Raw genomic sequence first — 24,759 nt, forward strand, 5'->3', positions numbered from 1 at the left:
AAGCTGAGTCCAGTAGTATCAGAGCTTCAGGCCCGTCCAGGCAGAAAAGTCAGTGAAACTTTTTCAGTGGAAGAAGTTGAGCTTGGTCATGCACACATAAATCAAAACAGGAAGATCAGGCTGGGAGTGTGGCCTAGTGGTAGAGTGCTTGCCTAGCATGCATGAAGACCAGGGGTCCTATTCCTCAGTACCACACACATAGAAAAGCCAGAGTGGTGCTATGGCTCAAGTGGTAGAGTGCTAGTCTTGAGGAAACCCAAGGACAGTGCTCAGGCCCTGAGATCAAGCCTAGGACTGGCAAAAAAAAAAAAAAAAGGAAGATCAAAGTCCAGGTATAGGCTGGGATGTAGCTCCGTAGCAAAATGCTTGCCTAGCATTTCATAATGCCTTGGGTTCAATCCTCAGTACCAAAAAAGAAAAATTCCTTATTGGGAATATCGTTTAGGTGTTAGAACACCTGCCTTGATAATAATAATACCTGAAGGGGCTTGGATATAACTCAGTGGCAAAGCGCTTGCTTAGTAAGTGCAATGTCCTAGGTTTGATCCCCAGTACCGTAAAAGAAAAGTCACCTCCTCCTTCAACCAAAATAAACTTCAAGTATATACTCAGACAGGAAGTAAGATCCTGTCTGAAAAATAATCTGTGAAAAAACCCAAAACACTAGCGGTATGGCTCAGTGGTAGACAGAATATCTGTCTAGTAAGCAGAGACCTGAGTTCAAACCCAATCCTTCCAAAAGAAAAAATGCAAGTCACTGGAAAAGAGGAACGTTCATTATAAATTACAAACCTCACCCGTGATATAACCTAAGTAGTCATTATATTGGCTTACTAAGGGTCACCATTTTCATATTTTGCTGCCATTTAATAAAGAAGTAGTCTATATTTTTAGGCTCTGACAGAAGTTATGAGTTCAAATACAGTTTGAAAATTATTTTTAAATCCATTATACACTCTTGTTTTGAATTAAATACATGTAGAAATTACATTAGCAATTTCTAGCTCCTGAGGCAACAATTTGCCTGTTTTATCTTATCACACAAATGTAAGCTGTCAAAAGAGTGATTTGCATTTATACACAGCTTAGATTAATAGGAGAAAGGAAATGTACTGTTTCTGCTCTCTACAAGTAGCTTTCTATGGCAGATCTTTTGAGGGTTTTTTTGTTTGTTTTTTAGTGGGGCCTGGGCCCTGTCCCTGAGCTTTTTCCACTTAAGGCTATCACTCTACCACTTTGAGCCACAGCTCTACTTCAGTGATTAATTGGAAATAAGAGTCTCTCAGATGTTCCTGCTTGGGCTGGCTTTGAACTGCAATCTTCAGATCCCAGCCTCCTGAGTAGCTAGGATTACACGTTTGTTTTATTTTATTTTATTTTATTTTATTTTTTGCCAGCCCTGGGGCTTGAACTCAGGGTCTGAGCACTGTCCTTGGGCTTTCTCAAGGCTAGAGCTCTGCCACTTGAGCCATAGCACTACTTCCAGCTTTTTTCTATGTATGTGGTACCAAGGAATCAAGCCCGGGTCTTCATGCATGCTAGGCAAACACTCTACCACTAGCCCAAACTCCCAGTCTCTTGTTTTAGTGCTTTTCCTGGTACCTTTTGCTTATGTGACTTTCAGTTAGGCAGTCCATTTCCCAAGATTTCTTAAAAAGTCTACCCTCTCTATGTATGAAGAAAGGTTATTAAATACATATTTCATATTAAGTCCTAAATAGAATTTCAAGTTGATAGATATTGAGTATACTGGCTACTTTTAAAAAAAAATATCACTGTAGTCCCAAAAGTGACTAAGGAGAAGGATTCAAGTCCTATGTTTGCTTGGGGTTGTAAAAATCTTCAGAATATCTTAGGTAACCTTTGAAATCTCGTTCCACTAAGAAACTCACCTGGCCTTTTGTTTATATGTCCCCCTAGGTTTATTTTTCTGTTTATTCCTATCATGGAGCGGGGGTGGGGGGGGTGGGGGGGGAGGTCTTATTCTGGAATCCTATCATCTGATAATAAGAACTTGCATTATTGTAAGTTTCATGCAAGATGATGGTAGGAGGATAATGCTAAGCAAATCCCAGCATTGCACAGATGTGCATGTCAGCCTTTTTTGGCCACTAGTTTGCCTGAATACTCATCAGTTCTCTTATGACTTGTTTGATGTTTGTTTATGGCATGTGATTGCTCTCTTCTTCCCTAAAGTCTTATTTTGTCTTTTTTTTTTTTTTTTTTTTTGTGGGTCATGGGTCTTGAACTAGTCCTGGGTGCTGTCCGTGAGCTCTTCAGCTCGAGGCTACCATCCTACCCTTGAGCCAAGCCCCACTTCCTGTTTTCTAGAGGTTAATTGTTGTCTCAGGTCCTTTTATGCCTGGGCTGGCTTTGAATCTTGATCCTCAGATTTCAGCTTCCTGAGTAGCTAGGATTATAGGCGTGAGCCACCCCACTCAGCTCTTGTTTTGTCTTTAAGTTACTTTTTCTTCTTTGCTTTTGCAAATGGACTTGTTTTCACCTAAAGATTTTTTTTTCCCAACATTACTAGGAATTGAACAGAACCTCAGATTTTTTCATTATTAAGAATTTCTAATGACAAGCTGAGTGCTGGTGGCTCACACCTGTAATATTCAGGAAGTTGGAACCTGAGAATCACAGTTCAGAGCCATCCTGGACAAAACAGTCCATGAGACTCTTATCTCCAAATATCCACCAAAACAGCCAGAAATGGAGCTGTGGTTCAAATGGTAAAGCACGATCTTTGCACACAACAGCTCAGGGATAGTGCTAAGGCCCTGAGTTCAAGCCCCAGTAAAAAAAAAAAAAAAAGTCTAATGGCAATAATTGGATATAACTTCAAGACTTCATCTCATGCCCCTTTTCCGTTGCAAGGGAACAGATTCTCAATCTGCAACAAAAAAAATCCTCATCCCTGTGGCACTTGTTAGAAGTTCATATTTGGGGGCCCTGTCCTGGATCTCCTGGGCAAAAACTGTAGTAATGGATTCAACAGTGTGTCCAACAAGCCGTCCAGGACATTCTGCTCCTGTTGATCAGGAGGCTATTCCTTGAAACAAAGAACCATGGTAAATGGGGCACAAGGAATTGACTAGTCATTTCAGCTTGGAAAGACCTGATCCCCAGATCTTATACCTGTGAAGAATTTTTATCTAGATCTCTAAGATGTCTAAAGAGTTTTCCTTGAAGAAAAACAAAAATTTAAAGTAGTTTGAGTGGCTTGCGCCTATGCATATAATCCTAGTCACTCCTGAGGCTCAGATCTAAGGATTGTGGTTTGAAGCTCCCAAGCTGACTCCTCTAATTAACTACTGAAAATCGAAACTGTGAGCTGTGCCTTGAATGGTAGAGCATTAGCCTTGAGCAAAAAAAAGCTCAGGGACAGCCCAGGTCCAAAGTTCAAGCCCTAGTACCAATACACACACACACACAAAAAAAAATCTGTATATATTATCTTCACTATATTAAAAGATTTTTTAATTTTTATTAATCTTTGAGTAAGCTACTGAAAAGGTTTTTAAGGAAAAATAAAAAAATATTACTGTAATTTGGGAATAGTATTAAGTAAATTCAGCACTGAGTTTCTGTGCAGTTTTTGGAGGTTCTGACTGATATCATAAAAGATCTTATCCAGGCTGGGAGTGTAGCCTAGTGGTAGAGTGCTCGACTAGCATGCACAAAACCGTGAGTTCCATTCCTTGGTACCCACATACTCAGGAAAAGCTGGAAGTGGTGCTGTGGCTTAAGTGGCAAAGCGGTAACCTTGAGCAAAACAGTGTCCAAGGACAGTGCCCAGGCCCTGAGTTTAAGCCAGTACTGAGGACACTGTAGTGTCCAGGACAGAGCACTTACCTAATATACATAAGGCCTTGGCTTTAACTGTTCCATTACAAAAAACATCCCTACTTAAGGAAACAATTCTTCCCCCTTTTTTTGGGGGGGGGGGGGTGGATGGTACTAGGGCTTGAATTTGGCCCTCATGATCTTGTTTATTTTGTTTGTGTTTTTGTTTTTGCTCTGGTCAGTTGTAGTCTGGGCCTGATTGTTGTCCCTGAACTCTTCAGCTCAAGGCTACCAGCTTACCCCTTGAGCTACAGCATCACTTACGGTTTTTCTAGTGGTTAATTGGAGATAAAAGTCTCACACTTAGTGCCCAGGCTGGCTTGAACTGCAATCTTGAGATCTCAGCCTCCTGAGTAGCTAGGATTACAGGTGTGAGCCACTGCACCGCCTCCTCCTGCTTAGCCTTTTTGCTTAAGGTTATTGCTCTACCACTTCTTTTTGCTGGCTAATTGGAGTTAAGAACCTTCCTCTCAGATTTGTCTGCCCAGACTAGCTTCAAATCTTTTTTCTTTTTTTCTTTTTTTTCCAGTCCTGGAGCTTGAACTCAGGGCCTGAACACTGTCCTTAGACACTTTTTGCTCAAGGCTAGCACTCTACCACTTGAGCCACAGCACCACTTCCAGCCTTTTCTATGTATGCGATACCGAGGAGTCGAACCCAAGGTGTTCGTGCATGCTAGGCGAGCACTCTACCACTAGGCTATGCTCCTGGCCCTAGCTTCAAGTCTTAATCCTTAGACCTCAACCACCTCAGCGTGGATTGTAGGTGTGAACCACTGGTACACAGCTAATTCTTACCTTTAAGGAAGGCACAGATTCTAACCAGAGAGGAAAAAACACAAAGAGTATATAATTCAGCTGCCATGTTTCCTTCTAGACAGGATCTGACTTGACTATTAGTCATAAACAAAACCAACTCCAGTTGATTAGCATCAATAGCAAATAAAAATACAAGGTGCCCAAGGCAAAGGACTGGCCTTGTCCCTGTCTTCCTAGTACTGATGACGCCGCTGCTGTTTATGTTGACAGATCCAGGTTGATGAAGTCAGAAAGCTGGTGTACTTTGAAGGCACCAAAGATTCCCCTTTAGAGCATCACCTCTACGTGGTCAGCTACGTCAATCCTGGAGAAGTGACAAGGCTGACTGACCGCGGCTTCTCCCACTCTTGCTGCATCAGCCAGGTATTAAGCCCTTGCTTGAAAAGGGTTTCCTGCCCCTTCTCCCCCACTCTAGCCATGCATCATGTTGGCCTGTAGAAGCCATGTCAAAGGAAAATCTTTGAAACACTTAACTTTAATTCAGCATTATATATTTGCATAATCAGCCAAACTCCACTAGTGCCTAACTCAAGCTGTGAATCTAGCTACATGGGTGATAGACTGGTAACTCACAATTCAAGGCTAGTCCAGATGTAAAAGTTCTTGAGAAGCCAGGCATTGGTGGCTCATGCCTGTAATCCTAGCTATTTAAGAGGCTAAGATCTGAGGATCATGGTTCAAAGCCAGCCCATGCAGGAAAGGCTGTGAAACTCTTATCTCTAGTTAACCAACCACCAGAAATCAGAACTGAGGCTGTGGCTCAAAGTGCTAGAGCACTAGCCTTGAGCAAAAGAGCTCAGGGACAGTGTGCAGGCCCTGAGTTCAAGCCCCATGACAAGACCCCCCCCCCAAAAAAAGTAATAATTATATTGAGATTCCAGTTGAACTAATAGCTGGACACAGTGACATGAGCCATCATCCTAGCAACAGAAATACAAATAGAAGGATCTCAGTCCGGGCCATTCCAGGCATAAAGCACGATCCTGTCTTGAAAATACTGTAAAAAAGAGGGTCTGGTAGAATGGCACAAGTGATAAGTGCTTGCCTAGCAAGCATGAGACCAAAAGTAGTTACCTTCTCCATAGCATTATTATGAATATAACAGCAGGTTGCCTGGTTTTTTATTTTTCCCCGAGGAAATAATTGTTTCTCCTTTCTCTAGCATTGTGACTTCTTCATAAGTAAATATAGTAATCAGAAGAATCCACACTGTGTGTCCCTTTATAAACTGACGAGTCCTGAGCAACTTGCAAATGACCCCAATGACCCAGCTTGCAAAACAAAAGAATTTTGGGCTACCATTTTGGATTCCGCAGGTAATCCTCTTCTGGTCTGTACTTAAAATTAGAACATCCATATCTCCTGGACAGTCTTACCAACTCCCAGCCCTGCCCCGTCTCTAAGCAGCTAAGCTCCTAATTGGTCCTGCCACCTACTGAATCACAACAGGTTGTCTACCTATCAGCTTACACAAGACCAGATCTACAAAGCCTTGTTGAAAATAAGATTAAAACAATTTTCCCTGAACTGAACAGAGAGGCAATAGCTGTAGGGCAAGATTACAGATTTCTTAAAATTTTAAAGCATTTTTCCTAACCTAATCTAATTTATAATACTATAAATTAAATTACCCTATTCTCTCTCTCTCTCTCTCTCTCTCTCTCTCTCTCTGTCTCTCTCCCTCCCTCCCTCCCTCCCTCCCTCTCCCTCCCTCTCCCTCTCCCTCTCCCTCTCCCTCTCCCTCTCTCCCTCTCTCCCTTCCCCCTTCCCTCTTTCCCCTCTTCCCCCCCCTCTTTTTTCCTCTCTCTTTCTCTTCAATCTCTCCTCTCTCTCTCCGTTTTGCCAGTCCTGGGGCTTGAACTCAGGGCCTGATCACTGTTCTTGGACACTTTTTGCTCAAGCCTAGCGCTCTACCACTTGAGCCACAGCACCATTTCCAGCTTTTCTGTGTATGTGGTACTGAGGAATCGAGCTGGGGTCTTCATGCTAGGCAAGCACTCTAACATTAGAACAAACTCCCGGTACTACTTATTCTCTTTTAATGTTTGATTTCTTCATTATAAAGCATGGATCAGTTTTAACCTACTTTTAGCAGATTTGGGGAAATCTGTTTCCCTATGAAGTATTCTCAACTCTTTTTTATCTGCTAAGGGCTTCAAGTCAGTGTCGCCAGTGCAGGTGGCTCACACCTATAATTGTAGCTACTCAGAAGGCTAAGATCTGAAGATCAAGGTTTGAAGTCAGCTGGTAGGAAAGCCTGTAAGACTCGTATCTCCAATTAATTACCAAAAAAGCTGGAAGTGGGGCTGTGGCTTAAGTGGCAGAATCTTCTCCTTGAGCACACAAGCACAGGGAAAAGGGCCCAGACCCTGAGTTCAAGCTCGAGGACTGGCACCAATAGATAAATAAAACTACTGTAGAACCAGAGGCTGTTCTAATGTCCCCAGGTAGAATTTGCAGTGTTGCCATGATCTCAGCCAGTGACCACATGTGCTGAGAAGACGCTGGTTCTGCCTTGCTGGACCAAAGATTGGTGGCTACTTCTTTTTTTTGGCTCATTCTCTAATGATCAGAAACTAACATGTACTGGACAAATCAACATATGTTAGATTATTTTTTCTTTAAGATGAATATTCTTGGTTATCTCACCTGAAAAGGAAGACCAGTTGTTTGTGTGTGGAGGTTTTGCTGTCTCCTCCCTTGCTGTCAGTTTATAGAGCTCCCATAGAACAACTCCTTTTACAGACTGTGTGTTATCTCCTCATAGGCCCTCTTCCGGACTATACCCCTCCCGAGATTTTCTCTTTTGAAAGTACTACGGGATTCACATTGTATGGAATGTTGTACAAACCTCATGATCTACAACCTGGAAAGAAATACCCCACTGTAATATTCATATATGGCGGTCCTCAGGTAGGTGTAGAAATACATTCCAATGTATTCATATGCGTATGTGTTTGGCTTATATCATTTCCAACTTTAGTGATCCAGTGCAGAGATTCAGAAGGCCAGGTATTTAAGTCTGTATGTATGGCTCACTGGTGAATCAGTGTCAGTTTCTTATTTTCACGGTGAAGAGTGTAACTGTTGTGGGAATGGACTGTTTAATGTCAGGAGGTAAATATATTCCTGTCTGTGTAGAGAAACTGGTTGAGGATGAAATTAAATAATTAAATGTTGTGGCAAATAAAAAGAGTCATAGTTCAGAAAGCCTTGGTAGCCTAGTGAGTTTCCTCAAGCAAATTGGAATACTTTTTAAATCTGGAAAGACAGGGGCCGGGAGTTTGGCCTAGTGGTAGAGTGCTTGCCTAGCATGCACGAAGACCCAAGTTTGATTCCTCGGTACCACATACATAGAATAAAGCCAGAAATAGTGCTGAGGCTCAAGTGGTAGAGCTCTAGCCTTGAGAAAGTCCAAGGACAGTGCTCAGGCCCTGAGCTCAAGCCCAGGACTGGCCAAAAAAAAAAAATCTGGAAAGACAATTCCTATGTAACTACAGGATTGAGTATTGGCATTTGGCCATCACTTGTGCCATTGGCACAGAATCAACTATTTTGGATAGATAAATTGCACTTAATTAGTTTATTTTGCTTTGTTCATTGGTTGGTTGAGCCTCAGCACCACTTCCAGCTTTTTTCTATGTATGTGGTACCGAGGAATCGAACCCGGGTCTTCATGCATGCTAGGCAAGCACTTTAACCACTAGGCCAAACTCCCGGCCCGGTTATTTTTATTTTTTATTTTGTCCATCATGGGGCTGGAACTTTAGGCTGGGTGCTGTCCCTGAGCTCTTTTTTTTTTTTTTTTGCCAATCCTGGGCTTGAGCTCAGAGCCTGAGCACTGTCCTTGGACTTTCTCAAGGCCAAACCTCTACAATTTGAGCCTCAGCACCACTTCCAGCTTTTTTTTTTTTCTATGTATGTGATTATGAGGAATTGAACCTGGGTCTTCGTGTATGCTAGGCAAGCACTCTGCCACTAGGCCCCTCCCTGAGCTCTTTTGCCCAAGGCTAGCATTCTACCACTATGAGCCACAGCTCCACTTTTGTCTTTTGTATGGTTAATTGGAGATAAAAGTCTCACAAGAATTCTGCCTGGCTTTGAACCGTGACCCTCTTGATACTCAGATCTCAGCCCCTTGAGTAGCTAGGATTACAGGCCTGAGCCACCAGTGCCTGTCTTTACCCTTAATTATACATTTTCCATTGAGCCCTTAATTGACATAGAATATAATTACAGTGTGTTGATAATGAAACTCTTAGACTCATTAATATTGCTTATAATAATTATACCAGTATTGTCTGAAAATGTATATATAGGTGTATAAAAAAATAACGTGAAAGTCACATAATCACATAAGTCATAAAATCTCAAGGATTTTTAATTAAGTTAAGTACTTTGCTCTCATTAAGTGCTCTTGTAAACAAGACATGATTTATATTCCTATTCTAGTCATCTAGATAAAATATCAAAGAGTCTAATTCAATTTCTATTAAAAATTTAAAATCAAACCAGGCACTGCTGGCTCATGCCTGTAATCCTATCTACTCAGAAGACTGAGACCTGAGGATCATGGTTCAAAGCTAGCCAGGCAGAAACGTCCATGAGCATCTTATCTCCCATTAACCAGAAGAAAACCAGAAGTGTTGCTGTTGCTCAAAGTGGTAGAGCACTAGCTTGAGCAGAAGAGCTCAGGAACAGCAACCAGGCTTGGAGTTCTAGCCCCACAACCAACAACAAAAATTAATTAAGATCAGCTGGCTGCTGGTGGCTCATGCCTGTAATCCTAGCTACCCAGGAAGCTAATACCTGAGGACAGAAAGTTTAAAGCCAACCTAAGCAGGAAAGTCTGAGACTCCACTTAAAATACCAATTAATCTCTAATAAAATACCAAAAGGCCAGAAAGGGAGCTCTAGTTCAAGGGTAGACTGCCAGCCTTGAGCACAGAAAGTCTAAGGACAGTTCCCACAGCCTGAGTTCAAGCTCCAGGACTGGCATAAAAAAAAATAATAATAATAATAAAAAGATAGCTGGGGATCAGTGGCTCACACCTATCATCTTATCTATTCAAGCAGCTGAAATCTGAAAATCCCGGTTCAAAGCCAGCCTGGGCAGAAAAGTACTTTTCTGAGACTTTTATCTACATTTAACTACCCCAAAACAGGCTGTAGCACTGTGGTTCAAATGGCAGAGCACTAGCCTTGAGCAAAATTGCTCAGGGACAGCACCTAGACCCTGAGTTCAAGCTAAAGGCAAAGTAATTCCGAAGCTTTAAGCTTTCTACTTCTTGCAAGACCTTGCCTTTCTGTGTGGTTCATGGGCTCCTATATAATTAATGTCACTGAAGATGTGTTTCTCCTTCAGGTACAGCTGGTGAATAATCGGTTCAAAGGAGTTAAGTATTTCCGCTTGAATACGCTCGCCTCACTGGGTTATGTGGTCGTGGTGATTGACAACAGGGGATCCTGCCACCGAGGGCTTAAATTTGAAGGCGCCTTTAAATACAAAATGGTGTGTGAGCATCCGACATTTTTCTTCTACAGACATTGACATTTCCTGGTGCACTGTTTAGTGTGAAATTCTGGAGAAATGTGGGATACTGAGTGTGCGCATGTGTGTGCGCGTGTGTGTGTGTGTGTGCGCGTGTGTGCGCGCGTGTGTGTTTGGGTGGTAAGGAAGATGCTACTAGAAACACACTGAGTTAGCTCAGGCCTAACAGGACTTTGAGGAGCTGAGATCAAGGCACTTTTCCCAGCAGTACCCTCTGTGTGTCCACCGTAGGCAAATGGCAGTTCCATTTAATTTTCAGCGTCCCATATGGTGTGAGGAATAGATAAGAGGTTTGTTCTGTACTCTGTAAAGAGGGAAACCTACTGGTTGGCGCCTTCCTTGTGACAAGCCTCTTTCTCTCTACAGGAAGCTTTAAATGCTACCTTTTAGAGATGCCCCATGGCCTTTCTGCTGCTTTGGGAAATGATGAGAATCTGATGTTCCTTTTGCACAGTAAGGCAGTCACTGTGTTTGCCAGTGTATTGGACATGCTGAGTGAAACATGGGGCCAGTTCTTTGACCTTATATTGTATTCTCATGTAAGTTTTTTTGTTGTCGTTTTCATTTTTGTTTTTGGCTCAGTTGAAGCAAGATGGTATGCTGGCAGGCCAAGTCCCCTAGACAGCATGGCAGTGGAAGCCATCAGGAGATATCATAGGGCCTGGAAGAACTGTAGGTTCTCTTCCTAGATGGAGTGTGGCAGGGAAATAGGAAGGGTAGGGCCTCAGGAGTCATTCCTTCTGCTTTCCTGCAGGACACATAAAATGATCCTGTCTCTTAAGGAAGCTTAAGTTTTTGTTTTTCTGTATAGGAAGGCTTGTTACAAGAAAGATGCTGAACTGATAGCACAGGCTAGCGACAGAAACTGTAGGCCTCTAGCTCTAAACAGATCTTTTCCCCCCAGATCCTGGAGCTTGAACTCAGGGCCTGGGCTCTGTCCCTGAGCTTCTCTGTAGCTCTACTACTTGGGCCCCAGAGCCACTTCCAGCTTTTTCTGTTTTATGTGGTACTGAAGAATCCAGCTCAGGGCTTCTTGTATGCGAGGCAAGCACTCTACCACTAAGCCACATTACCACCCACCCATGTTTTTTTTTTTTTAATAACTAGTGAAATGTTAAGGTAGTGAATTCTACTCTGTTTGGGTTTTTTTTTTCTTGTTGTTTTTTGTTTTGGTTTTTTTGGGGGGTGGGGGGAGGCTTTGACATGGAATTGTTTTGGGGTTTTTTTTGTGTATGTGTGTGTGGTCCTAGGGTTTGAACTCAGGGCCTAAGGTTGTCTCTGAGCTTTTTGTGCTTAAGGCTAGCACTCTACCACTTGAGTCACATCTGCACTTTCAGCTTTTGGTGATTAATTGGAGTTAAGAGTCTCAAGGACTTGGGGCCGGGAGTTTAGCCTAGTGGTGGAGTGCTTGCCTAACATGAATGAAGACCAGGGTTCGATTCCTCGATACCACATACATAGAAAGAAACCGGAAGTAGTGCTGAGGCTCAAGTGGTAGAGCTCTAGCCTTGAGAAAGTCCAAGGACAGTGCTCAGGCCCTGAGCTCAAGCCCAGGACTGGCAAAAAAAATAAAAGAGAGAGAGTCTCAAGGACTTTTCTACTGAGCTGGCTTTGAACCATAATGGTCAGATCTCAGTCTCCTGAATAGCTAAGATTTACAGGAATGAGCCATAGGCTTTTAGGGTTTTGTTTTGTTTTGTGCCAGTTCTGGGGCTTGAACTCAGGGCCTAAGCACTGTTTTTTAGCTTCATTTTGCTCAAGGCTAATAAGCTACCACTTGAATCACAGTACCATTTTGGCTTTTTCTGGTTAAATGGTGCCAAAGAATTGAACCCCATGCATTGTGCATGCTAACCAAGCACTCTACCAGCCCCATTTTGGGGTATATTTTTTTGTTGTTTTTTTTTTTGTTTGGTTGGTTGGTTGTTTGAGACAGTTGAGGCGGGGTCTTGCAATCTTGAATAGCCCAAGCTGGTTTGCGATGATGAACCTTCCACCTCTACCTCCTGAGACCTGGGATTACAGGCATATACCACCACACTTGGCTATAAACCTAATATGGGAGGGGGGAAAACAGTAAAAAAAAAAACCTTGAAAGGCATTTTTACACATTAGAATCAATAAGGTGCCCCCCTTTTTTTTTCAATAGGGTCAAATAGAAATCGACGATCAAGTAGAAGGACTGCAATATCTCGCCTCTCAATATGACTTCATTGACTTGGATCGTGTGGGCATCCATGGCTGGTCCTATGGAGGGTACCTCTCCCTGATGGCGTTAATGCAGAGGTCAGATATCTTCAGGGTATGTGACATCCTGTGGTACTCAGTCTTATTATAAGGACAGAACTCCCTGTAAGTTGTAGATACATAAAAATGCTTATTTCTGGGGCCGGGAGTTTGGCCTAGTGGTAGAGTGCTTGCCTGGCATGCACAAAGACCCGGGTTCAATTCCTCGGTACCACATACATAGAAAAAAGCTGGAAGTGGTGCTGAGGCTCAAGTGGTAGAGTGCAAAGCCTTGAGAAAGTCCAAGGACAGTGCTCAGGCCCTGAGCCCAAGCCCAGGACTGGCAAAAAAAAAAAACAAACAATGCTTATTTCCTGATGGTTGATTGAATTACTGATGTTATAGAATGTTACGGTTTATGTCTCTTAATCACCTTCTGTAATTGTGTGTGTGGTAGGTAGTCATTAGTAGAATGCACACTTATATGCTAGTTTGTAATTACTCATCAGATTACAAGCTCCTTATCCCATATACCACTAACTACAGTCATCACAGCCATATTCTATAGTGCTTGGTAACAGAGTAGCTGGAATAGGTCTGTGTTGAATGAGAGAACTGTTGAATGTTTCCATGCTTACAGTTCAACAAAGCCAGTCCTGGCAGGTAAATCTGTGAGACCTAACTCTAACCAGCAAAAAGCCAGAAGTAGAACTGGGGCTCAAGTGATAGAGTGTGAGCCTTAAGCAAAAAAATAAAAAACCTACTCAGGGGGGCCGGGAGTTTGGCCTAGTGGTAGAGTGCTTGCCTAGCATGCACAAAGACCCAGGTTCAATTCCTCGGTACCCCACATACATAGCAAAAAGCCGGAAATGGTGCTGAGGCTCAAGTGGTAGAGCTCTAGCCTTGAGAAAGCCCAAGGACAGTGCTCAAGCCCTGAGCCCAAGCCCAGGAATGGCAAAAAAAAAAAAAAAAAAAAAAAACCTACTCAGGGACAGCTCCAGGACCAACACTAAAAAACAAAAGCTGAGGTAGGAGGATTGCAAGTTCCAGGCTTACTTGGACTACATAGCAATGAAACCACATACAAGAACTGGGAGTAGAGGTGCTTAGAGTATTTGCCTACTATATGCAAGGCCCTGAATTCAGTCCTCAGTTCATAGACTTTTGTACCCAGGTTGGCTTTGAACTCTAATCCTCAGATCTCAGCCTCTTGAATAGCTAAGATGAACTACCAGCTCTCAGCTCAGATAAGCAGTATAGTAGCTCTAAGTGACCTCTGAATATTGCCTTATCACAGGCTTATAGCCATCAAGAAAGTAATTCATCAATGGTTTCCCTCATTTGTCATAATCAGTAGAAACCTTGGGCTCTACTTGCAGAGATCTGCAATAGAGCAAAATCTTGATACATAAGGCCATATAATATGAAGCTAATTGAAAGGACCTCCAGGATATTGAAACAAAAGCCATATAACGAATGATTGTTGTCCTTAATGTACTATGTTATCTCTCATCTCCTTTGCTGTCCCTTGGTTATCTCATATTGGTATAGTATCTCACTTTGTTATCTGATATATTGAATTTATTTGTATTTGGATATTTGAAATTTGATAGGGAAGGGGGGAAAACCGAGACGGGTGGGGGGTGTGGGGGGGGAGGGAAATGGGTACCAAGACATGTGAAAGGGTATCAATGTATGTGAATTAATGCACCTTCTATCTGGCAAATATCATGTAACCCTTTTACTAATGACAATAAAAAAAAAGAATAATAAAATGCAAAAAAAAAAGAAAAAAAAGAAAGTAATTCAATGGCTAGGAGCGTAGACTAGCAGTAGCGTGCTTGCCTAGCATGCATGAAACCTTGGGTTTGATTCCTTGGTACCACATACACAGAAAAAGCTAGAAGTGATGCTGTGGCTCAAGTGGTAGAATGCTATGCTTGAGAAAGCTCAAGGACAGTGCCCAGGCCCTGAGTTCAAGCCTCAGGACTGGCAAAAAGAAAAGAAATTCAAAGTAGTTCATTCATCATTTTAAATTGTGTAAAGTGGCACTGTGGCTCTAGGGGTAGACAGTAGCCTTGAGCTGAAGAGCTCAGGGACAGCACCCAGGCCCAGAGTGCAAGACTCAAAACCAAAAAAAAAAAAAATTAGATCACTTTAAATTCTGTACTACCAACAGATGCTTTAAAAAAAAAAAAGTAGCTAGTTTTCTTATGTTATCAGTTCTTAGAGATCTTTTCCAGTAGAAAGAATACATTTACTCTGCACTACTCATCTTGCCCTAGGTCAGGTACCAGGGCTTGAATTCAGGGCCTCCCACTCTGGCTCAGCTTTTTCACTGACTCCTGGCACTCTACCACTTGATGTACATCTCCAGACCTGTTTTTGGAGTTAAAAGTCTCCTAATTTTCTGCCCAGCCTGGCAGTGAACCTCCATCCTCAGCTCAGGTTATAGGTACAAGTGCATTGCCTTAGTCTCTGCTTTTAATAAAGGGACACACTGTCCATACTTCAGTGTCCATGTTCACCTAAGTTAAGGGTTTGGTACGGGGCATGCCTGTGGAACGTGAAATGTACTGACTCCCACAGTGTCAGATCTGTGACCTTGGCACTCTTGAGACCATGTGTGGCCAGTAGCGCGATTGAAGCCTAGGGATAATGTTAGCTGTTTGATTGCTCGTTGTTTTCTGGAGCTCAATGGACTGTGGTATTGTCGTCTGCAGGTGGCTATTGCAGGCGCCCCGGTCACCCTCTGGATCTTCTATGACACGGGCTACACGGAGCGTTACATGGGCCATCCTGACCAGAACGAACAGGGTTATTACTTAGGGTCTGTGGCCATGCAAGCAGAGAAGTTCCCCTCTGAGTAAGTGCAAGCTTTGAAATCAAGGTTACGAATTTAAGTCATGGATCTTTTCTGTTTTTCTTTTTTTTTTCTTTTTTGTAAGACTTTACTAATAATGAAAATGTCAAATCCTATAAACTACAAACATTTATAGAATTCTAGAATGGCATGGTGGTTTCTCAAAGCCAAATCAAAAGTCTAGTGCATTTATTGTGTTTTATTGTTTCCTTTAAAAATGATATCTGAAGCAGTTGCTTATGCTGAAATAAATTAGGTACAGAGTTGTGTGTAGGTGAGTTGTATAGCTAAATAAATGTGTGTACAAATAGGTTTTCGAGGGCCATGCTACAATTATTGTTGTGTTTCTAACATTATAATAAACTGATCACAGGATTTATTTTTAATTTTCCATAACACATGACATCTGATAAATATATTGGAAATTTAATAATAGAAACTTGAATATTGAATAGATGAAATCTTTAACAGTATATGAAATCCTAAACAATACAATATAAAGAAGTGGATATTTCACGGTATCATTGGTTTAAAGAAATTTGATGGGAGCCAGGAGTTTGGCCTAGTGGTAGAGTGCTTGCCTAGCATGCACCAAGACCCGGGTTGGATTTCTTGGTACCACATACATAGGGGAAAAAAAGCCAGAAGTGGTGCTGTGGCTCAAGTGGTAGAGTTCTAGCCTTGAGAAAGCCTAAGGACAGTGCTCAGGCCCTGACCTCAAGGCCCAGGACTGGCAAAAGAAAACATTTGATGGTTCTTTCTACTCTGCTGCTATTTGGTTTATCATCTAATGTTCTTATTTCTGATACGTTTTTCTTCAGACCAAACCGTTTACTTCTCTTACACGGGTTCTTGGATGAGAACGTCCATTTTGCACATACCAGTATATTACTGAGTTTCTTAGTGCGGGCTGGAAAACCATATGATCTACAGGTGAGTGTTAACATTCTCAAATTCAAGGTCATATTAAGTAATTGATGCCTTTGGAATCAAAATATGGACTAAAACTGTCTCTGTACTTCTAGAGGTATAAAATTCAAATTCTATTACAGTCAGCCGAAGAAACTAGCGTATCAGCTTAGGTAACTTGCAAGTCTTCATCGGTACTGAGTTATGAGCAAGGTCACGGGGGCAGGCGGCAGGCTTTGCTGGCAAGGCAGTGCTCCCCACCTTCACTGTGTTGAGAAGGAGTTTAAGACCTGATTACATAGTCCTCACTTTCTTTTCTTTTCTTTTTTTTCCTTTTTCTTTCAGTTTCCTCTTCCTCTGCTCCCTTAACTCAAAAATGAGGTCTTAAGTTCTTTTTGGTGGTTGTTCTTTTTTTCCTTTTTCCACTAATACTGGGGTTTGAATTGAAGCCAAGCACTTTCCTAGCCTCCATTGTAAAACCATTTGAGCCATGCCCCAACACTCTTCTTCCTTTCTGCTCCTTAAAAACATGGTTTCATAAGAAAATTTAAAATTCCTTTTCCTCTGGGCACCAGTGGCTCACCTGTGTGATCCTAGCTACTCAGGAGGCTGACATCTGAAGATTGCAGTATGAAGCCAGCCTGGGCAGGAAAGTCTTGGCCCCAGTAAAATACCAAAAAGACACAAGTGGAGGGGCCAGAAGTTTGGCCTAGTGGTAGAGTGCTTACCTAGCATTTACAAAGACCTGGGTTCAACTCCTCAGTACCACGTATATAGAAAGAGCTGGAAGTGGTTCTGTGGCTCAAGTGGCAGACCAGTAGCCTTGAGAAAGCCCAAGGACAGTGCTCAGGTCCTGAGATCAAGGCCCAGGACCAGCAAAAAATAATAATAATAATAATTAATTTTTTTTAAATGTGACTCACCTTGCAACTTGCTTGCACACAAGTCCTTTTCCTAAAGATGTCTCTAGCACAGTGATTGAAGTGCCTTTTCCATCTTACCACTACCTCGTTAAAGACTTGAGCTGTGTTAACTGAGACTGTGACCTCATTCACGGCAGTGGTTGGCGGGCTGGTTGCACCTCGTGTGCTGGCGAGGCCCTGCTGCACTCCGGGCAGCTTTTGCATCATCCCTGCAGTGAGAAAGCGAGCACAGCATTCTCAGTCCTGGGAAACACAGTCCTTGATTGGCACTGTTTTAATTAGTTTCTACTTTATATATCTCCCTAAAGGATTTCCAAGAACTCTTTATTTAAAGACTACAGACCACACTTGGGCAGCACATTATTGGTTTATAGAAAAATCTTGCCAGGTACCCGTGGGTTGGGCCTATAATATTCCTCCCTACTCAGGTGGCTGGGATGTGAGGATTAAGATTTGAAGCCAGCCTGGAAAGGAAAGTCCTTGAGACTCTTACATTGAATTAGCTCTTTTTTTTTTTTTTGTCCATTGTAGGGCTTGAACTGAAGGCCTAGGCGCTATCCTTGAGCTTTTTGCTCAAGCCTGGATCTCAAAAAGGGTCTCACAGACTTTCCTGCCCATGCTGGCCTTGAACCCCAATCCTCAGAGTCACCAGTGCCTGGCTCCAATTACCTTTTTTTTTTTTTTACTTAGTTCTGGGGCTTGAAGTCAGGGCCTGGGCACTGCCCTTGGACTTTCTCAAGGCTAGTGCTCTACCACTTTACCACAGTGCCACTTCTGGCTTTTTCTGTATATGTGGTCCTAAGGGGTCAAACCCAGGGCTTCATGCATGCTAGGCAAGCACTCTACCACTAGGCCACACTCCTGGCCCTCCAATTAACTTTTAATTGTTAGTGCACACCTGCCTTGTGTAGAAAAGCTAAGAGACAATGTACAGACCCTGATTTCAAGCCCCAATGGTGGCATCCATGAAAAATGGGGGAAAAAAATTCATGAAGCCCAATGGGTAGGCTTATCAGAATTAAAAGAGTTGAAAAGCCTTTAATTATGATGTGTTGAGCATGCTCTGCACTCCATGCTACTAACACCTCCAGAAAGCTTTGCAAGATGTCTTAACTGGAATGTTCTTTTCCCGTCTTCTCGTTGGTAAGATCTACCCTCAGGAGAGACACAGCATCCGAGTTCCCGAGTCTGGAGAACATTATGAGCTGCATCTTTTGCACTATCTTCAAGAAAACCTTGGATCACGTATTGCTGCTCTGAAAGTGATATAATTATTCCTGGGTAGAACTCTGTCTACACTGGCTGTTCAACCAAATGAGGAGGTTTGATCAATTAGAGAACATGGAATTAAGCATCATGTCATGGTACCTGCCACAGAACATCTGATTTCTGAACGTAAATTTGGTGGCATATAGGCTTCTTCAGCTCAGCTAATACCTTAACCACACACATACACACACACACATGAATTGATAACCTATTTCTAAGGAATCCAGCAATACCATGAGAATTACAGAGAAAAATAAGACTTGAGCACCATGTTCGTACCACCCTCTTTTCACTTTTAATGGCATTATAAAACCTCACGGACCTAATTAGTAGATTTTTACTATACTTCTGAGTTTGTTAAAATATGGTATTAGTGATTGGTTTGGTTCAATTCCAGGGTCTCTTGACTAGTCACAGATTTGATAGCACTTAACGTGATTGACGAGCTTAGGCTTCCTCGAGTGGGTGTATTAGCATGTTATAAACTAATCACTATTAAACCTATGACTTAACCAAGTCATTAATGATTTTTTAAAGGATAATTTAGTGACCTCCTAAAGACACTTTTTTTTTTTTTGGCTCAGACCAGTTTTTAGCCTATTTAAACTGTACCTAGTATAAACAATTTTCCTCAATGATATGAGGGATTTTTTTTCTTTTTGCATAAAAACAAGTAATTGTACTACTACATGTAGCATGGATTTAATTATAAGTCTTATGATGTTGATATTTACTGGCAGATAAATATTAGTCAAATAATTAGAGAGCTTAAACATTTGCAGGCAACTTTCTTTCCTCCTTTCCAAGAAAAGGAAGAGTGTGTATTTACTTGTATTTGGGAAATGTGCTGATGTCAGTTTTCATCTGGTATTTTCTTTGAAAGTGTTGGCGCGTTTTAGGGGCCGGGATTAGATGCCAGAGGGATGGGTGGGCCAGGCCCACAAAGAGGCAGTACAAACGTAGTTTCACAGAAGTACTTGGGAGAAAAACTGGGGAAGTAGAACTTAAACTCCAAGAATGGTACTTAAGGAAAGCAGAATTGGAAAATGACTCTCTTACCATCACAGCCATTGTTCAGAGGAGGAAAAATTCCTCAAGGTTTATTATAATTCCTTTTTGTGGTTGTTATTTTTTCCTCTTAATTTTAAAAACCTTATCCAAAAAACAGTCTCTTCCTAAATAACACTTTGGATATGGTTAGCTCAGGATTTCCAGACAAGCTCTCGACAGGAGAGCAGCGTGGCTCTTTTAGCAACAGGTAGAGCCAGAAAACAGTTTTACGGAGTGGCCATGACATTTTGTTGGTTTAGTCTGTGAGCGTGAAGGGGGCGAATGGGCCTTCAGGCGCTGCCTGCTATGTGCCCTTGGGCACAGCGGGTCTTTGCTGCTTAAGTGGGCTCCACTGGGGCCAGTGGCACAGGACACATTTATGGGTCTGACTGTTTTATTCCAGGCTTCAGTGTTTAGAAAGTTATTACCAGAATTTAACATCATACTCCAAGAAACCTTGCTCTGATTCTTCCTCGCCGCTCCAGAGCATAGACCTCTTCCAGAGACGGCACAGTCTGCGTTAGTGAAAATGGAAACTCCTGGTCCCTGAAGGCTAAGCGGCCGGAGCAGGAGACCAGAAAGGGTTGGGTGGCCTGGGGCTCTGTCCTGGGGGGGTGGAGATGGGGACTCGCTGGCTGTATATTTATAATGTATATTAGATCCCACATTTCGCTGCCTGTATATGTATTGATTTTCATGTTTATGGTGTTTTCTCATGCCAAGATTTGTTTCTATTTTTTTTCAAAGTTAAATTAAATTGATTTGGGTAACTTTCCTTCCCCAAGAAAGTATTTTCCCTCATAGGTTAGGCATATATATAATATATATAATATACATAATATATATGTATATATATATGACTGCTGATGTTAAAGATGACATCTTTTAGACTAATTGGCATCCAAAAATCTATCCTCACCATCAAAGCAGAAATGGTATAAAACAGCTGTTAGGCAGATACTCATTTGTAAGCTCTTTAAGCCCTTCAAGATTCTTTCTTAATGAGCCATCTCTGATTTTACCAAAACACCTTTTAGAAAACCTCAGTTCTCTCTATTCACTGGCAATCTGCTTTCTTTCTTCCCACCACAAGGGGTGCCTTTTAAAACTCCCACTCAAAAGCCATTCTGCTTCTCTAGGGGGAAAAAAATACCTGACTGTTCAACTGAAGTTGCTCTTTCTAGCCAGTGTGGGAAATATCAGAATCAATTGAAGCAATCAGTAGAAATCACAGTAAAATTGTACCCTAACTGCAAGCAGCAGCATCAAAGTGCTGAAAAATACCAAGAGCTAAGTGAGAGTAAAAGCACTCTCGGTGTTACACAGCAAACTGGGTTTTTATAGGCTTAACAAATAAGCACACTGAACAACTGTCAGGAGAGCCCGTTTCATGAGTATTGTAGAGCAGTGAGACTGGAAGCCTAAGCTTTATAGGGGGTGCGGTCTTGAACCTCACGCTGGGAAATTTGTATGCCATTCCTTTGGGTGGAGACGAGGAATGTGTATTGCTAAGAAGCTTTCTGAATCGGGAACCTGAGTTGGATTTTTACACTGGACTGTAAGAATCCCAAAGAGTAATGAGGAAATAAGTTGCTAGAGGTCCCCCCATCCCCTGATGGAAGCAGCAAGAGAAAGTTGGTATCTGCTTTGGTCCACGGGCTTGGTTTTGGAGGGAAGGTCTTTTCCCCTTGCCCCACTCCCTCCTTCCTCTCCTGAGCCTCGGCAGGCAGGTGACGGCACAGCCCACACACTGCCTTTTAGGACCGTGAACCACAGGTAGGGTGCTTACCCCTTGTTTACTATTTGTTTTCCTTACAAAAGCTGTATCTCGCCTTTCCATAGCTCCATCCTCTCCACGTAGAATGATTCCTATAAGATGTCTCAATACAAATTCAAAGATTTTCTAACTGGAGTAAATCATTGCTAGAACCTGATGTTCTCATTTGTTAGAGGAGGAACCTGCAATACGAGTGAGAGAAAGAAATGTACCCATGGCCACGTGAGTTTCTAGTTGGTACTAGACTCCAACCAGAAAACCCTGCCTTATAATATATAGTTACATGATATAGAGGAAAGGCAGGATTCTTTTTTTAATATTTATTAATATATTCCTATAAAACAGCTTAAGGGTAACCAGATAAAATGGTGAATATGTCCATTCTAAAGTAAATGCTAAGCATGCTTATTAACGAAGCAGTACTTGTAATTAGTACATGACATTCTGGAGTTAAGAATAGGGGGTTTGGGAAATGGCGCAGAGAATAGAGTGCTCGCTTAATGCCTGGAAGTGCGTCTTACAGCTGCTGGATAGAACAAGAGACCTGGCCATATTTAAGCCAGGATGTGACATGCAGTCTCCTTCCCCAGGAGACAGAAGGGACTAAAGAACCTTCCTCTACCTCCCCGACCCCACCAGCCTCTCGCAGCGACCACCAGACACCCACATGCCGAGCTCTCCTCGGCTGTTTCAGAAGTCCCTCGCACAGACAGAAAAAAAGTTGTGTTTGTTTTAAATAACCCAAATACAAATTGATGTTGTCTTCAGCAAAATTGGAGTTCAGGTCTTTAATTTTAGAACATAAAGTGCCTGCTGTTTTAAGCACTGACTTGTATAAAAAGAACTGCATGGCTTTCTCCAATAAGTTTATGGGTTTTTCTTTTTTTTTTTTTCCTCTCAGCTACATGGCTTTTGAATCATGTAAAATGAAACCTTCGTTTCGTTGCATTTTATGACAGGTTTCTTGGTTGCAAATAAAAATGCTGCTGAAATGAATGTCAATGTCTTTTCTCCTCACCCTTTCTACCCGCTCCCACCACACCCCCTGCCCTGTTTGTGCAGAGTCCTTAATGCTCATGAACAAGGTCGTGTGCTTGCCATGGAGGCCGGAGACAGGTTTCCATGTAAACATGAGCCCCAGTTTTTCTGGCCCAGGAGGCTCGCAGCGCTCCTGCCTCGGCGGCTGTGCGTGGCTCTCATCAGCCAACCTTGTACTGCTATGGGAGATGGTACTTGAGCCAGAGGTTGGCAGGCACTCACCCACCTCCAGCGGCTGTGGGCTCCCCCAGGGACAGATGGGTTTGTCAGTGGCTTCTGCATGCTCTCAAATTCTTGAGAATCCAGCACCAGTGGTTCACGCCTGTAATCCTAGCTACTCTGGAAGCTGAGAGCTGGGATTGTGGTTCCAAGCCAGCCCAGATAGGAAAGTCTGTGAGTCTTCTTCACTTCTAACCATAGAACAAGCCAGAAGCGGGGCTGAGGCTCAAGTGCTCAAGCCTTGAGCAAATGGTGCTCTCGGGGACAGCACCTAGTGACACTGTACCCGGAGGCTTCTCAAGACAGGGTTACCTATTGGCCACTGTGGTGGAGAACGGCAGGAAGCAGACGTGCCCCATTCCACTCAGCTTGCTTTTGTCTGATGCTCCTCTAGAACAAAGATTTCAGTTGGATTCTGGAGCTGTGTGTAAAATATTGCATGAACGATTAGACTTTCCTTCCACTAGAAAGATCTCTCAAGGACAGTGCTCAGACCTTGAGTTTCAAGCCCCAAACCAGCACACACACACAAAAAAGTGGTCTTTGTTTTATGTGTGTGTACATTTGTTCCAACACTGGGGTGTGATTTCAGGGCTTGATATTGTCCTTTGCCTTCCTTCACTTGCATCTAGTGCTCTACTACTAGAGTCACAGCTCTCCTGAAATACCCAGCCTGGTTTCAAACCTTGATCCTCAGATCTCAGCCTCCTGAATAGCTAGATTTATAGGAGTGAGCCACCAGCACCCAGCAAGAATTGTACTCTACTTGATTTAAGTAACTGTAACCCCTCTGTACATCACATATATAATAAAAAAATAATAAATGTAAGGACTCGATGTAACTATCAAGATACCAATGACATTCTCCACAGAACTAGGGGAAAAATGTCTAAAATGTACATAGAAACACAAAAGATCTTGAGTTAATCAAAGAATCTTGAATAAAAAGAACAAAGCTGGGGGCATCATATATCTGATTTCAAGCTAGTGCAAGAGTTATGGTAACCCAGACAGCACACTGCTATGCTAAAAAGAAAAAAAAAAATAGCCCCACAAAGCCAGGTTCCTGGGGCTACTGTAATCCTATCATCAATTCAGAAAGCTGAGCTCTCAGGATCATGGCTTGAAGTCAACTCAGGCAGGAAAATCCTGGAGATTCTTATCTCCAATTAACTGCCCCCCAAAAAACAGAAGGGGAGCTGTGGTAGAACACTCATCTTGAGCAACAAAGCTCAGACGTGGCACCCAGGCTCTGAATTCAAGCTCCACTACTGGCACAAAAATTAAAAAAAAAAACAGGAGTGGGGAGTTTGGCCTAGTGGTTGAGTGCTTGCCCGGCATGCATGAAGACCGGGGTTTGAATCCTCGGTACCACATACATAGAAAAAAGCTGGAAGTGGTGCTGAGGCTCAAGTAATAGAGCTCTAGCCTTGAGAAAGTCCAAGGACAGTGCTCAGACCCTGAGCTCAAGCCCAGGACTGACAAAAAAAAAAAAAAGCCAGTCCTAATAGACCCAAAAATGTAATATGCAATGGAGGTAAATGGAATTTTTACTTCTCCCACACACACACATGCTGAGGCTTTCAGTCAAGAGAAATGTTGCTATTATGGTTGCCTGGGGAGCAGGAGTTTTTTGTTTGTTTTGGGGAGGGGGGTTGGTTTTTTTTCTTGTTAGCTCTTTTACTCTAGCAAGCATTTATTTCCCCATGTGATGGGGCACTGGCATTGCTGAATTAAATAGGTACATACTGGTACATTGTCTAAAAGTAAAATTTGTGATTTTTATTAAAAGATTTTATTAACACTGTTTTTACATCATATTTCAAATTTCAAGTTTAACAAGTATTCAGGAATAGAATCTATATATAATCACTGGCACATAAATTTAAGATTAAAATTAAGCTGAGAGTTTGTATGTCATAGATACACATGATGTGTATAGTACTTCAATATGTCTATAGATATCCCATCATAGATTAATATGTCTATATAGTGATAGTTATAACTCCAAGTACTCAAATACTGAGTCATCGCTCTTGTACTATTTGGATCTATTATCCACACATCAAGGAGACCATGTGCTTTTTGCTCCTTTGGTCTTGGCTTATCTCAGTCAACATGATTTGCTGTAGTTTCAGCCATTTCCCAGTGAACGCCATTATTTTATCTTGTCTTTTGGCTATGTAGAATTCCATTGTATATATGTGTCACATTTTTTGTCTCCATCTGTCGTGGGGCATCTGGGTTGTTTTTATCGCTTGTCGATTGTG

General features: G+C 42.3%; 1 protein-coding gene across 4 annotated transcripts in view; it reads left to right on the forward strand.

The window, feature by feature from the left end:
• Positions 1–20,225, forward strand: part of Dpp8 (dipeptidyl peptidase 8) — a 51,735-nt gene extending 31,510 nt beyond the window's left edge. For 3 of the 4 annotated variants that reach the window (XM_090358177.1, XM_090358179.1, XM_090358178.1), the window contains exons 13-20: positions 4,875–5,027; positions 5,827–5,980; positions 7,432–7,577; positions 10,030–10,176; positions 12,365–12,517; positions 15,165–15,307; positions 16,126–16,237; positions 18,285–20,225. In XM_090358177.1, the coding sequence (XP_090214303.1) occupies positions 4,875–5,027; positions 5,827–5,980; positions 7,432–7,577; positions 10,030–10,176; positions 12,365–12,517; positions 15,165–15,307; positions 16,126–16,237; positions 18,285–18,407 (1,131 nt within the window). In that variant the 3' untranslated portion in view covers positions 18,408–20,225. Of the gene's footprint in view, positions 1–4,874; positions 5,028–5,826; positions 5,981–7,431; positions 7,578–10,029; positions 10,177–12,364; positions 12,518–15,164; positions 15,308–16,125; positions 16,238–18,284 lie in introns of those variants that run through there. The other variant, XM_090358180.1, reaches the window with a different exon arrangement.
• The last annotated feature ends 4,534 nt before the right edge of the window (positions 20,226–24,759 follow it).

The sequence above is a fragment of the Megascapheus bottae genome, chromosome 25 (assembly GCF_031878675.1).
Source record: "Megascapheus bottae isolate mThoBot1 chromosome 25, mThoBot2.hap1, whole genome shotgun sequence".
NCBI lineage: Eukaryota > Metazoa > Chordata > Mammalia > Rodentia > Geomyidae > Megascapheus > Megascapheus bottae.